Raw genomic sequence first — 15,174 nt, 5'->3', positions numbered from 1 at the left:
TTTCTATACATGTGTGACCCTAACAATCTGCCTAACCATGGAAAACAACATCATAGTTAATTCTACATGGACTGGACTCATGCCCGGTCGCCACTGCCTGCCCCACTCTCAGCAACTCAGAGAATGGCACAATCTTTTTGCCTAGTTCCGGACACGGTAACTGGTGCTATTAATGGAGAAACTTTAACCTTGAGTTGTTAAAAACAAACAATAATAATCATGAAAAAACAACAGAAAATCTTTCTAGGCATGTATTTCAATAGATAATGGAAAAGAAGAAAATAGAGCACAGTACAATCATGCTAGGTAACATTCAGGCTTCAATCAAAAAATTTTTTTAAAACTTATTTGAGGACTAAGATTTTGGCTATTGAATTACAAGATTCCCCCCCCCCCGCCCCAAACAGCCTAGGCTACCAATATCAAAATATGTCCATAGAACATTTAATAGTAAGTACATTGGGATACTTTGGTGAACAAATCAGTAGGATATTTTGATCATTACGCTACAAGACAGTTGGATAATCCTCAAATTAGTAAGTTTCCGACATTTAGAATAATGTTCAAGTGAGTAGAACATGAAATGAATTAAGTTATCTTAGTAAAAGACAGTCTATCCAAAAATCTATGATCTTCAAATGAAACGCCACCCTTGACCAATTAACATACATTTCTTTCTTTAAAGTAATATAGTTTGTAAACACATGTAATAATGTTATGTATTAACTATATTAATAATAAGCTTTAGATTCTATAAAACAGTACTTATTGAAGATTCATTCTTTTAATAAAATTCAGCTGACAGTCTCAGCAACTTATAACATTTAAGGTGAAGTAATTTTTTCCCTCAGTGTTCAAAGTACTCAGTACTCATCATACACATTTTAATTTCCCAATGAGTATCTTTACTTTCATGCATCTTCTAGATAGAGATCATCTATCCGTTGATTTCTTATAGGATAGACATGAACAAGTTGTTGAAAAAAATGCCTTTTTTCTTTTTTTTTTTTTTTTAAATCAGAGATCCACGCTGCTCCCCCCACCCCCCAAAATCTGAATCCCAAATAACTTATGGTAAAAATACAAATTCTGTTTGGAAGAAAACATACAAAATATACACCATGTAGTGTGTGCACCTAAATATCTTGATTGTCAAGTAGTGCAAGTTTCCACTTTGACATATACACTTTTTTTGTTTTAGAGACAAGAGTTTGTTTCACTGATCTTTGCTGATGCCATTTCTTGCCATCTTTGGTAGTCTTTGTCCTTTTGTGTAAGCGTGGTACCAGAAGTGGAGAAACAAGACTAAAAACATAGAGCCATATAGCCAAATAATAAACATGAAAATTGGATACTGGTACGGACAATCATCCATGATGTAGATTTGTCCTATGTGGCCTGTAACCATAATAAACTGGACCTGAAGGAAAAAGGTGAAGAAAAGAAATACTTTTAAAATAAATGACAAACTTACTACAGAAATTTAAAAAGATTCAGCATAACTTGCATACAGAAAAACAGAAAGTGGGGGGGAGGGCAGCAGGAGCAGGGCACTTTTTAAAATGAGAGATGCACCTTTAGAGCCCCTCTCCCAAAATGTTACTCCACTGAAAAAGACTTTCACAGAGTAAAGAAAGAGAAGTCCTGGGACAAACTGAATTACAAGCAGCACTGAGAAACCCATACTAGGAGAATGGAGTCTGCCCTGGCCAGTTCGGAGAAGAAAGCGGTGACAGACAGTGTTTGACTAATGACAAATGGGAGCTCCTTTAGAAAAATTAGCCAGAAAAAACATAAAGGCAACCATTATAGGATTGGTGAACATGAATTGTCACCGTCCCTGCATGTGACACAAAGGTCTGCAGGTCCCAAAAAACAATTTAATGGAGGATTTAAAAAAAAAAAAATTTCCACATGAACTCCAAGTTAATAATCCACTGGTAGTGCCTCCAAGACAAAAAGACTTTAAGTTATAAATATTCAAGCTAAATTCTTCAGAGTTACACATGGTTACAGAACTATTCTATTAACACCAGATCTGGTGCAACAGACAGCCATGGCTGCTTCTCCCTGCTCCTTTCCCTCCTCCATCAGCATTCTTGCTCAGGCCAAACTAATTGTTTAGCCAGAAGCTGAATTTTGAAAATTCAGCTATTAAAAAAGCTGGGCATGAAAAAGCACCCAGAGCAGTAACCTTTTGAAAGTGATCTAAGGCTGATAAAACATTTAATGTAATTATTGCAAGAGTGTTTTTAATGCTCTGAGTTAGAGAGGTAAATTCTCTAAACATAAACATTTCTATGAAAGAACAAGCATGACATTCTGAAGAAATACTTCTTTTTCCCTTTCCTCACTACTAGTCACATGCGTATTCTCTACATTAGTTTATGTTCTCTTGGTGTAAACTTACATTCTAATCATTTTTATACAGGCAATGAGTTTTGTAGATATATTTACCAAGTACTGCATAACTGAAAAGCTCACGTGTCTAAATCTGTGATTACAGTGAACACTGAATTCAGCAGGTTTAAGTATATAACTGAGTGGAGCTCACAACTTTTGTTTTACTCGATTAAAACATGAGTGAACCTTGTACCAGCTGTAAGCGACACACATGAACATAACTAAAAGTACAAATGTATTGCATTAAGTCTGTGTTAGCCACAATCAGCTGAGAGGTGTTTACGTCAAAGTTACTCACAAGCTGTATAGTTGTCATGTATTTTTTCCACCACAAATATTTATGATAGGCTGGTCCCAAAGAACAGATTCCATAATAAGTGTACATGACAACATGGACAATACAGTTCAGCAAAGCATGAAAGTTCCTAAACCACCTGTATAAAAACAAAATATAGTAGTATTATTGCATCACGTATTCAAAAAGCCACCTCAGATCCTAGTAGTTTGTTTTGAGTTGGGGTAGAAAAAACACGTACCACAAAACCTACAGACTTTGATTAACCTCAAGTATTTACCTGAATTGGGTTGACACCAATTCGAGGTATCGTATCGTTTCCTTTCTCAGGAAAGGCTTATCTAAGCACTTCCAAAACAGCAATAAAACCTAGCTGATCTAATTACCTGTAAAAGGTTTTAGTGGAATTTTTTGTTCTTTGGGTTCTTTTTTTAATTATTTTTTATTATTAAAACATATATGTGATGGAGACATAGAGAATTTAGCAGAAACAGTGTTCCTCCTGTTTTACACCTCTTTTCTAGACATCATGATGAACTGTGCAAAGCTCTGGAGGATAAGTAATAATTCTCTCCCCAACACAGATTTCCAGATTTCCAGGGAAGGAATCACAGTTTCAGACAGTAAGTTTTCGGAATCATGACCTAAGTGAGGGTCTTACAAATCCATCCTCCATTTCAAAGACATACTTACAGTGAAAAGGAAATTTAAGGTCAAGTAGCCCCATTTGGGGCAAACTCATGACTGAAACTGGTAAGATACGAACATTTCACAAAGCAAGTAAGGAAATATTTCCTTTTCCATTGGATCAACCATGGAGTTAGATGATCCTGCTCAAAGTAATTTTATTTTAATGAACAAAAGAAATTATAAGTAAAAATGATCCAAGAAGTGTCAGACAGCAAATATTTAAGAGAAATATGAACATGAAAATACTGAGCATCAGGAAGAAAAACAGATGACAAAAATAGACATTTGGTGAGAAAAAAAGCCAATTTTCATTAAGAATCATTCAAGTTAAAAATAAAATTTATTTTGTGATTTTAGTAGCTCACACTAATCTTCCAGCTTGATAGGTCATAACTGCTCCAGCTGTGATTGCAAACTTTCTTTGAAACTTAGCTATTTGTATTTTTAAAAATAATTCGAGTGTTCTTACAGTTCAAACGTACATACTTTTTTTAGCTTGCACAGTGAATATTCAGAAGAAAAAATAAATAGTTAAAGCAGAGAAAAGAGAAGAAAACAACCTAATCAACAGTATAAAAATATGCTCCAAAAAGCAAGACCATATATAAGCACCATTTTACAATTCCCTGTTTACATCAGATCAGAGAAGAATCAGCATCTCCTTTCAAACCGTTGTTTTTCTACAAAACAGGTTGAAAACTTGATCAATGTCACTATTTAGAAGGACAAACAGTGATGAAACTGAATACAAGATAATCATCAGCAGGACTGAAATTCTTGGAAAAAAATTTAAGTTATCAAACAGAACAATATTTGGAAAGATTAGTATAAAGATAAGCAATAAAGTTGTGGGAATAAACACAGCTCTGCATGAATATGAAGGACTATTATGAGCAGAGGACAAAACAGTTCTTGCACACTTTGCTGAAAGTATTTGTCAAATTATCACACAGGAAATTTGAATCTGATACAAAATCAGAAGCCTGTAGCTGGTATACTGATCCGATGTCCAGATAAAAGGCAGAAAGTTAGTTACCTATAAATGGAAACTTTTCAAGGTTGAAGAGGAGGGACTGTTAGTTGCTGGGGTTTCTTTGCAAATCTATAAACATACTGAACTGTATGCTGAGAACACTATTCACAATTTCATCATTAACTTAGAATACCAGTTACTCAGCAACATTTGAGAAAGACACAATCAAGACACCGCTTCCTAATAACAGAAACTCAACAAATACAGCAGAAGTATATCCTTTTATACACTAGGAAAATCTGCACACTGACATGTTCAAAATATTCCATCTACAAATTTCTGGACTGCTTCCAGGTCTTATTTTTGTATTCATAAAACAGGCACTAACAGATCAGATTTAATAAGCAACGGTTCTCTCATCAATTTGCACCGATTTTTTGGGGAGAAAAAAAACAGGCCAGAGACATAAGTGAAGAAATACATACAAGAAAATCCTTTTTTCAGTGGAAAACTCCTGAAAAAACCCTACATCCTCCTAGAGATGGCTACTAAATGACTGTGCATTTCTCCACTCTGTGCTTATCAGGCTATTCTCACGGCAAGCCATATTTTTATTAGTGGTGCACACTAATAATATAGCATAGGAAGATACATGCATAGACACACAGAGCAGGAAAGGAAAAGTGAAGGTAAGCTAGAAATGGACAAAGACTTTCAATTCAGTACAATTCAAATAAGTTTCTTTAATAAGTAAGGTCCAGAAAAATTTTTCTGTAGTTTTGTGAAAGCCAAAGTATTAGATGTAAATAAACCCCAATTATGCTACCTAAAGTCAGTAAAAATAACTGCAACAAAGCCTGAACAATTTCTTAAACAGTCAAAAAAAATGAGAACGTAGTCCTCCCCTCCAACTCGGTTCTTACATTTCAGGGGGCAGATGGCTTTGAAATAGTTTCACAGAGTTATCTGCCTCATACCTCTCCCCTAGCACTTCTGATTTTGCAGTCACATCTCTTTTTCACGTAATAATACTCTTTGCTTATATACAGCTCTCTCCTCTGCACCTTTTCCTCCCTATGAGAAACCAACACTGCACAAAATGCTGTCAAATAGGAAAAATGAGTACTCCCCATCCATTTAAATAATTATGATCTCAGATGTTCCATGAAATAATGCAGACATCTAAGTTTAAAAACATTGATGTTTGCAAGGTTTTTAATTCTGTTCTTTAAATATTTTTGTCCAGCATAGTTAACTTTCACTACCAGAAGATATGTACAACTTAAACTCTCTCTCCACTACCTGCAGCAAATTTGACTCCAAACCACCAGGTCCATGGCATGATGGAATGATGAAAGACATGCAGGAATGTAACTTGGTTGTTTTTCTTACGCAGCACAAAAAATATCTGAAACAGATTTTTAATGAACAGAATGTTACAGAAGATAATCAAGCCCAACGTACTTACAGAAAACTGTATGCATCAGTGGTGGTTGATCACTACTATACACTTAAAAATTCTTCACAGTTGCAGTCTTGGGAGAAGAAGAGAAACTGAGGCTCTGGATATGCAGACTAGTTTTCAAAAAAAAAAATTAAACCAGTATGTAAAATCCACCTGTGGAGTCTCAAAGCCAGGGCAAGCTTTGAAAGCAAATGTCCAAGGTTGAGCCATCACCTATGTGTGCAATGGACAGCGTAAGATGGACTTGCTTGGATTAAGATGTATCTAGAAGCATCAGATATTAAGTCCCCTGAACTACTAATGCAAGGCCATTTGAGAAAATTAACCAACAGACTAGCAACAGATAGAGACAGTAGAAAATACTAAGTTAGAGAAATAGCACTTTATTATGAACACTGACTTAGCTACCCTTGGAAAAAGGCAAAATTGGACAGAATATATGTAGGTATTTTTAATCGATATTGATGGGTCACATTTTAAAGGACAGACATCAATGAAGTGTTAAGGGAAGACATAAAGAAAACTGTGTAAGAACTAAGGTCATGCAAAGGTTAGTATCAGATTGCAAGGAAATGAACACAGAAGAAAAGAAGTCTGGTGTGCCGGGGAAAACACTTGGAAACAGCTGACTTAAATACAGCTAAGAAATTACTTTTGCAACACAACCAAAAAGCTGCTGAGAAACAGGTACCTGATTGGGTGGATTCAAACAAAACAAATTTTTAAAAAATGAATTTTTCAGGCTCAGGACTAATTAAAAAGGAGCAGTCTAACCAGTAGGTAGTAAGGTAAATAGAGGACTAAACTTGTAAGGCTTTTCCAGTTTAGCATTCCTGGCCCTTCCATTACCATTCCATTTGGCTCAGTCAGTAAGATTCTTCCAGTGCTGAATCACGAGTATTTGCAGATGAAAGTTAGAAGGCTAACTTTGCTCGCAGGATGTAGAACATCCTAACTGCTCATGAGTCAGTTCCTGAATCACCACTATTGTGCCCCACACAACAGGGCAAATGAAATCGCACCTCATTCCAACACTCAGAAGCTGGTTTGAAAATAGCTAAACCAACCCTACTAGGTATCGGTCTTGGGAAGAGGGGAAGGCAGATGGCTGCTGGTGGTGAGCGAGGTCTGTACTCTGCTCAATGCATTGCTGCTCAGACTTTCTTTGAAACAGGTTAGAGTGCCAGCCTGATATCAAACGCATCTATAGTCATGAACCCCAAGGCATACACAGGAATTTAGGGCAGGTAGTATGGCAATCTATGCTGTATTCAGAGCTGCTGATGCAAATACTCTGAATGTAGAAGATAAAATCTGAAGATGACGTGGAAAAAAAATTCAGCATGATCAACACTGTTTTTTATCTGCAGTGTTGAGACAAGCATTGCCATAGCACAGCAGGTTAGTGTATTCAGCTGTTAAACAGACAAGTTATCAGGGCTTCCTAAATTTTTAAAGGTGTGTTCCCTCATTAACATTTTTCCTGATAATCAAGGTATGACAGTGTAATGGGACAATAAGATGAGAAGAGATAATAAGGGTAAACACCCTGATGGTATTCCAGTAATTGAAGATTGGAGGGCTAAATAAAAAGCAATTTATGCCCCCAGCTCCCAACAGCACCGGTTCTTCTTCTATGAAAAGGAAACATCACTACTTCTTTTATTAGGCTACAAATACTTACAGTGTCTAATAATTCAATGAACTTGGAAAAGTAGTAAAGCCAACAAGTTCGTACCATCTGCAAGAGTAAAAAACAGAAATTGTCAAATCATAATAGTCATAAATAAAACTAAGCAGCTGCAGGAAAAATAAGTAACGATACAAAGGAAAGTATTGGGACAAGTAAGTGGTGTCACAAGGCTGACAGAAATATTTACATGTATGGTTTGTTTGGTTTTTCTTTAAAAAAAGAAAACATTTTTTAATCCTGAAGGAATTTTAAAACGAAGAAGAACAAGACAACAAATATGTTGCCTCTTTCCTTCTCCCAAACAATCAACCCGTCCAGTTAACTCACATGCTCTACATTATGCAAGAGGGCATTTCCATTTAGTGCATTCCACTCTACAGCAGTACATTTGGTTGTTCAAAAAGCATTTCTAAAAATAAAGTCAGTGTAGCATAACAATTTGGCTTTTTGTTTGGCAACTTACTCTTAGAGCTGTAGGTGACCTCGAGTAGTCAACGATATCGCACCGGAATGAGTAGCCTGTAGCCCAACCCGACATAAGAAACTGGAGCAAAGAAAAGGGAAAGGGCAAAGATTTACTTTATGTCTTTCGAAAAATTCGTTGATTTTGTATTACTTTCACTATCACTAAACAGGAGGGGAAAACAATATTAAAAACTTGTTGAATCAGCAGCCTTGTCAATCATCTACTTCTGTGCAGGCTAGCTACCACAAAATCCTTTGCTATTGCAGACTAATGAATTTCTAATTCCAGGACCACACCTATAGACAAGAACTTTCTTCCTACATCCATTATTTCAGCATTAGTAACTGAAGAGGAGAAACAGCTGCATCTCAAAACCAATGTTAAAAAAGCAACTCACAGTGCAAATCAGACCACAAAACCAAATCAAACATTTTGAAATTTTTTTGAAGATTGCTGTCACAGCCAACTGTCTTAATACTGAAAAGAAACCAGCACACCATGTTAATACTGAAAGAAAACCAGCACAACAGAAAAATACAGCTTAATATCATTAAAAACAAGGAATGAATCAATATGCACTATATTTTCAGTATCACAGTTTCTAAAATTTTGCTTAAACTGCATGATTCAAGTAGTCTTTCACTGATACAAGCGATGAGAAGCTAGGGTTTTACAATTGAGAGCACACGCATGACCAAAGGACTGTATGTAACAAATATCATTTAATCTTTCCCCTTGGAATACATCAAAGCTTGGACAAGAGCAACACTGTTAATATTACAGTTGGCTCATTCCCCTGCCAGCCACTAGGACTACTGTATCTTATCTCTCTTTATAAAGTGCTTCTCATCCATTGATCATCATCATCCACCCATGCATGATAGGAGTTCAGCTCTCTTAACACATGGAGGATTTTAGTCCGTTTAACTTCCTAAAAGAATCAGTTGCTTAAATAAAACAAGATTTGAAACACCACCAAGACAGTACAATACTAAAGCACCCACCAAATGGCTTGGTTCCAAAGAGGGAAAGAATCAGCTCTTTGCTGAGCACCAGACAATAGCAGAAATTCAATCTGTTACACTCTATCCATGCATGCTTTCATGAAATTGTAACATGGAAGTCTTGACAGCAGATTAATTGAATACTGTCTTAGTGTCAGACACTAACAGAAGTTTAAATTTTTTTTTTTTGTTTCTGAAGGTTATAACCAAAACCAAACTTGGCACCAAATCACAAAAGAAGTTGGGTGATTTTTCAAAACAAAGTCTAAATATCAAATGCATGCATCTTGCCCACCGCTTTCCACACAATAGTCATGACACAAAGTAGCTGCAGCTGCACTGCCTTCAGAGTGCTGTTAAAAGAAATGTCAAGCAGTTCACTGTAACTCATGATGAAATTTATGCAAATTGAGCTAACAGAAAGGTATCCTGCCAATTTGGCACAATAATCTGACAACTTTTCATTACCAGTTTGCCAAACCTGAAATAGCCGCATAGCCAGATTTAACACAAAGAGTGTCAGTACTAGCATAGTGATGCTTCACCAAGCAAGTGTATAAGCCTATCATTCACACAATACTATCATTAAATAGCTACACTTTAAAAAACAATCAACAAACCCCCCCAAAACCCAACAAAACAAATAAAAAAAACCAACCCCCCAACCACCAACCAAAAAAAAAAAAAAAAACCACCAACACCAACCAAAAGAAAAACCAAACCAAACTCATCAACCCCAACCAAAAACCCCAACCAAAAACACAACAGATATTAGCTATCTTAAGGTTTAAGGTTCTAAATTAAAGCTTCTACATAGTCATACCACTCACAGTTAAGGATTTTTAGGTCGTTCAACCCATAACGCTACACAACTCATCAGGCTTTCCAGTCTTAAAGTCTGACATTTGCTTGAGCTATGAACTACAGCAAAATCTCAACATTCCTTTTGAGAGAAAGAGAGTTTGCTATTTTGGGGTTGGGGGGGGGGGGGAATCAATGCTAAAGATTTTCATGGTTTGCACTGTGGGGGCTTGGGGGTGGTGTTTTTTGGTTTTGGGGGTTTTTTTGTGGTTTTGGGTTTTTTTTTAAAGGATGAAGATCCCCAAATTAGATTTCGTTAACTTCTGTCATTTAAAAGGCAGATCTAACTGAAGATTATTCCATAGTAAACATACTCTATACAGTGTTTGAAACATCAGTGTTGACTATCATGCAGTAGGACAGAAACAATTACAACAAAGAAAAACACGTAGTCTGCTTTACCTGCTACTGCCCAGGGAAATTAAATAAGTTATGAGAATTTTTAATTTTGTAAATTACATATAATGACACATAAAATGTTTTACAATCTTTTTTTCTAGGTATGACTTATTCCCTTTTTTCAAGTATGAGCGCAATTAGTTTAGCATACTGCTTGGAGGAATATAATTACAACAATCAGAATAACAGTTTTTTAAGAATTGCAGAGTAGGAATTATATTAATAGATTTATTAAAAGTTAGTAGTTAGAGACACAAAATATATAAATACATTACAAATAAAAGTAGTACTTACTTCATAAGTCATATATAAAGAGAGGGCTACTACGCTAAAATTATAAAACACCATTATCTGCCTGAGTTCAAAAGGTGTTTTATTTTCCATGAGTTTGGGTCCCAAGGAAGTGACAAAATAAATGTAGGTTCCAATGATAAAAGTTGTTGGAAAAGGTGAAGACATGAGTGGCCAGCCTTCCAGTCTTGGATCTAGAGGAGGGGAGGGGGTGGAGGGAAAAAAAAAAAAAAAAAAAAAGAAAAAGAAATCAGATCTTTCCAGTACTTACTAAATCCTAAAACAGCTACAGAAAGGTACTTAATTCTTAACAGTTTAGGTTTTGCTGTCACTGATCATGTTTCAGAGTCCATTCACCTCAAATCTATACCAACTGGATAACAAGATTTAGCACCTGTAGGATTCAACACTTCTTTCTGCATCGATCCTTCACACGTAATGGAGACATAGAATCATGAGTGACGCGATTTTCTGTCTAGAGCTCTCCTTCATGAAAAGTCTGCGTTTTCACACATGAACATGGCTCAGAGGGCAGCATGGGAAGGCAATGCACAAGCAGATCACTGAGGCTGCATTTCCACTTGAGACTTCATTCTTCTGGAAAAGCAGGAACCTTATTTCACAAGTTCAAGTCACAGACAGGGAGTAGCCCCACTTTTCAAGATCCTTGACCTTTATAAGCAGTATGATGTTAGACATAGTAAGTATGGGGATTTTAAAGTTAGAAGACCTTCTGTCCCATCAGTTGGTATTCATAGCTTAGTACTTGAGGCTTGTGCCTATTCAGTGCAGACACGTCACCACTTTCACATAAAACACACACTTCCATATTACAAGCCTCCAGATGGCAAAAGTGTTACAAGTTCCTCTCCAGTTATCCCAGACAGAAGTATTGCAGAGTCCTCCTCCTACACACACCCTCTCCCTCTCCCCACAGCAGAGGCTGGCAGGCGCTCCCTCTGAGCTTCACCATGATTCCACTGCACCCTTTTGTGGTTCATCACCAAGTCCCAGCTCACCAAAGACTTCCACATTTCTCCATAAGCAGCAGAACTGATATGAACTTGTCCTGGTTTTGGCTGGGACAGAGTTAACTCTCTTCATAGTAGCTGGTACAGTGCTGTGTTTTGGATTTAGTGTGAGAATGATGCTGGTAACACTCTGATGTTTTAGTTGTTGCTAAGTAGCACTTATCTTAAGCCAAGGACTTTTCAGTTTCCCATGCTCTGCCAGCAAGCAGGTGTGCAAGAAGCTGGGAGGGAGCATAGCCGGGGCAGCTGACCCGAACTAGCCAAGGGGGTATTCCATACCATGGAACATCATGCCCAGTATATAAACGGAGGGGGGGGGGTTGCCGGGCGGTGCGGATCGCGGCTCAGGAACTAACTGGGCATTGGTCAGCAGGTGGTGAGCAACTGCATTGTGTATCACTGGTTCCCCCCCCCCCCCCCTTTTTTTGTTGTATTCCTTTTCATTACTACTATTATTATTATATTTCATTATTACTATTGTTAGTATTATATTTTACTTTAGTTATTAAACTGTTCTTATCTCAACCCATGAGTTTTACTTTTTTTTTCCTTTCCTCCTCCCCACCCCACTGGGAGGGGGGAGGAGGAAGCAGCTGCGTGGTGCTTAGCTGCTGACTGGGGTTAAACCACGACAGAACTTCATGTTTGTTTGGGTTTTTTTATTTTCATAAACTGACTTTTGGAAGATTCGTTTCTGAATGACCCCTAACTTAACTATTGACTCAGTAAACTGCTGGTTTCATGGTTTGCTGCTGTATTTTGGGGGTGAAATTATACCATTGCAATTTTTTTGAAGTGTTTAATTCATGGCCAAATGTCTTAAGTCAGTGATTTTTCAACCCACAGCATTCAAGCAACCTATCACTCATGAGATCCTCTGATGTTGTTTACAGCCACTGGAAGTTTTGAAACAGATTGAGGAGGAAAGCACATTATAATGCTGCTCACAGCCTGTAATGTGCCCAGTGCTGCTGCCCACAGACCAACAAGGATTGTAAACCACAGCACTAGGCATCTGTAGGTGTTGCACTGCAAGAGAATCACCAGCTTTTCACAACTGACTGCTTTTTCTGCATCCACCCCTTGCACTGGTACTACCAAAACTTTCCCATTGGTCTTCCCAGCTTGATCCTGAGGAAACCATGTCCCGCCACTAACAATACGCTATGAGATGCCAAATACGAGCGCTGGTAGGCAGGGAGACAAGGAATTCAAATTCTGAAGTCATGGACACTGCAGCAGAAATGCTCCATCACCCAGCTCCATCCCAATCCACTTCACCCCACGAGTCATACCGATACAACTCCCTTCTCACTTGCATGCTGTGGTTCTACAGAACAAGAGAAACGGTTCTCAGCTATACTAGAAAACATAAATTAGTAATTTTATTGATCAAACCTTAACTGCTTCTCAAGTTTTCCCCAGGAATCAGCTAATCCCTGTCACTATGTGCCAAGGAGGAACACTCAGGGATGCCACTGCGACAGATGGGTCTTAACCTCAAACTTGAGATCTCTGTCATTTTTTGGTAAGCATACAGAACTACAGAACAACAACATTAAAGCAAAGTGTGTTTAACATCCTCATACCAGCTGCAACAAGAGGCTAACATTCCTTTTCAAAGCATAACTGTGACAGAGTTAATTACTCTTAGGATTAATTTCAAGATACTGTAACTCATTAGGATTTTTATTTCTTTCACTTTGCAAAAGCAAAATACAGTAACACCATGCACCTAGCTCAATTGACTGATAAAATATCATTGTTCAGTAATGAAAAAGACTTAAAGCTTTACATTCAGCAGCATAGGAAAAACTTAAACTATATATTCAGGCAAGCTAGAAACTCTTACAGAAGAATCACTGTCTGCACTTTATTTAGTGTGTGGATATACCCATAAACTAGCTGAGTTTTGCTTTTTTCCTTTTTTAACATGCAGAAACTAGTCTGTTCTTTATAGTTAAAAATGTCAATAGGTAACCTGGCAAGTCTTAGAAACATTTACAGGAAGACAAAGCTACTTTAAGTTGATAAACAGTACACCTAGAATAGCTACACATTGCTATTCAAAATTATTGAAAGTTAATAAATTTTAGATTTAAATGACTCACCGGCATCTTTAATCCATTCATCATACAGTAGTACAGCCTTTGATGTCAGATTGCTAAAGGCCATTTTCACTTGATTAAGATTTTATGATGCTGCCTGCACGAAAACAAACCAAAACAGAAATACGGATTTTTGTAATTAATAAAATAAGGGTCAGTAAAGTGTTTTGGAAAAGATTTTCAGGAAACAGAATGGAAAAAAATATAGACAGGGCTAACAGAGCACCACATGTGAAATACAGATCAGGGAGTGTTAGCTGACCACATCGCACTATGCTTGGGGCTGATTTATAGCTGAGCTGTTACGCACAATTGTATGATTTTGTAACCTCTACATACCAAACAAGCTGCCTCCATGCAATAAAGCATTATCTCAAGAAACCATGCTGTGGTTAACCATTGCAGTTAAGGGGAAAATATAAAGAACAGCTGCTTAAACTAATTTTTATTACCATCTCCACTTAAAGTCCAAGTCACTGATATGTGAAGAAGTTCAGCTTTGCACCATTCACTATTGAAAATTTTAATTTTCTAACTAAGAAGTATTTCTAAGGTAGGTGGGAAGGAGGAGAGGTACCAATATGTCTGTAGACTCCTTTTAAGTACAATAATTAGCTATGTTATAATTAGTATGCAAATCAGACTCTGATGAATCAACTGTTTCCACACCAGGATCATGAAGTGTCATAGTACCACTGGTAATACTATTAACTCACAAAAATTATCCAGCACATCCAGTTTGCATGCAGCACCACCTACATATGTAAAACTTTTCAAAGAAGTATGCATACATGTATACTGATTTTTGCTCTAAAATCAAGTACTCATCAGCCCTTCCCTTGCGTCACTCACCCTAGAAAATACTTTTTAAAAATCCCAACACATTTGAAGGGTGTCTCTCCTATTCCCACTTAGTGTCTCACTTCACCATATGATTTCTCTCCATACCCCTGTGCAATCTTCACACTGTATTCACCTTTGTTAGTCCAGGCTGCAGCACACCTTGATAACCAGCTCCCTTCCTATGGCTGCCCTTCTACATCTCCTCCAGGCTAAGCCAGCTGCAGGTTTGGAGAGCCAGTTCTGCCCTCATGATGGTAACAGTTCTGCCCTCATGATGGTAATGCATCTCTCTTCTCAGATCTCCCCACTATCATCTTCTCATTTGTCCTCACCTTAACACTCCTGAAAAATAATTTCACCCTTATCTCCACTTCTACAAGTACCTCCTGATCACTGCCATTTCACAGGAGTTTTTAGGCACCTCAAAGTACACTACACCCACCCTTCATCACAAGATGCAACACAGGCAAGCTTGCCTCCATTAGAGTTCCTCTGACCTACCTCTTCCCAATTCTCATTTTGCTACCCACTTGTTTTCCTGCTTGCACTTCTGTCCTGTGTGTCTGAACACCTGAAACTACCGTCAATTTTGTGTTCAGAAAGTATTCCCTCTGCAAGACTCTTTTAAGTTCACATTTTCCAGAAATACCAT

General features: G+C 37.4%; 1 protein-coding gene across 1 annotated transcript; it reads right to left on the bottom strand.

Moving 5' to 3' along the window:
* Positions 1–1,068: 1,068 nt before the first annotated feature.
* Positions 1,069–13,747, bottom strand: ELOVL7 (ELOVL fatty acid elongase 7). The gene is given in 8 exon segments (XM_050913292.1): positions 1,069–1,420; positions 2,702–2,822; positions 2,825–2,837; positions 5,664–5,769; positions 7,511–7,567; positions 7,983–8,063; positions 10,544–10,734; positions 13,683–13,747. Coding segments are annotated over 8 exon segments (837 nt in total). The 5' UTR covers position 13,747; the 3' UTR covers positions 1,069–1,216.
* Positions 13,748–15,174: the final 1,427 nt, after the last annotated feature.

The sequence above is a fragment of the Gymnogyps californianus genome, chromosome Z, assembly GCF_018139145.2.
Source record: "Gymnogyps californianus isolate 813 chromosome Z, ASM1813914v2, whole genome shotgun sequence".
NCBI classification, from domain to species: domain Eukaryota; kingdom Metazoa; phylum Chordata; class Aves; order Accipitriformes; family Cathartidae; genus Gymnogyps; species Gymnogyps californianus.
Note: the sequence above shows the minus strand (reverse complement) of the source record. Positions and strands in the feature narration are given on the sequence as shown.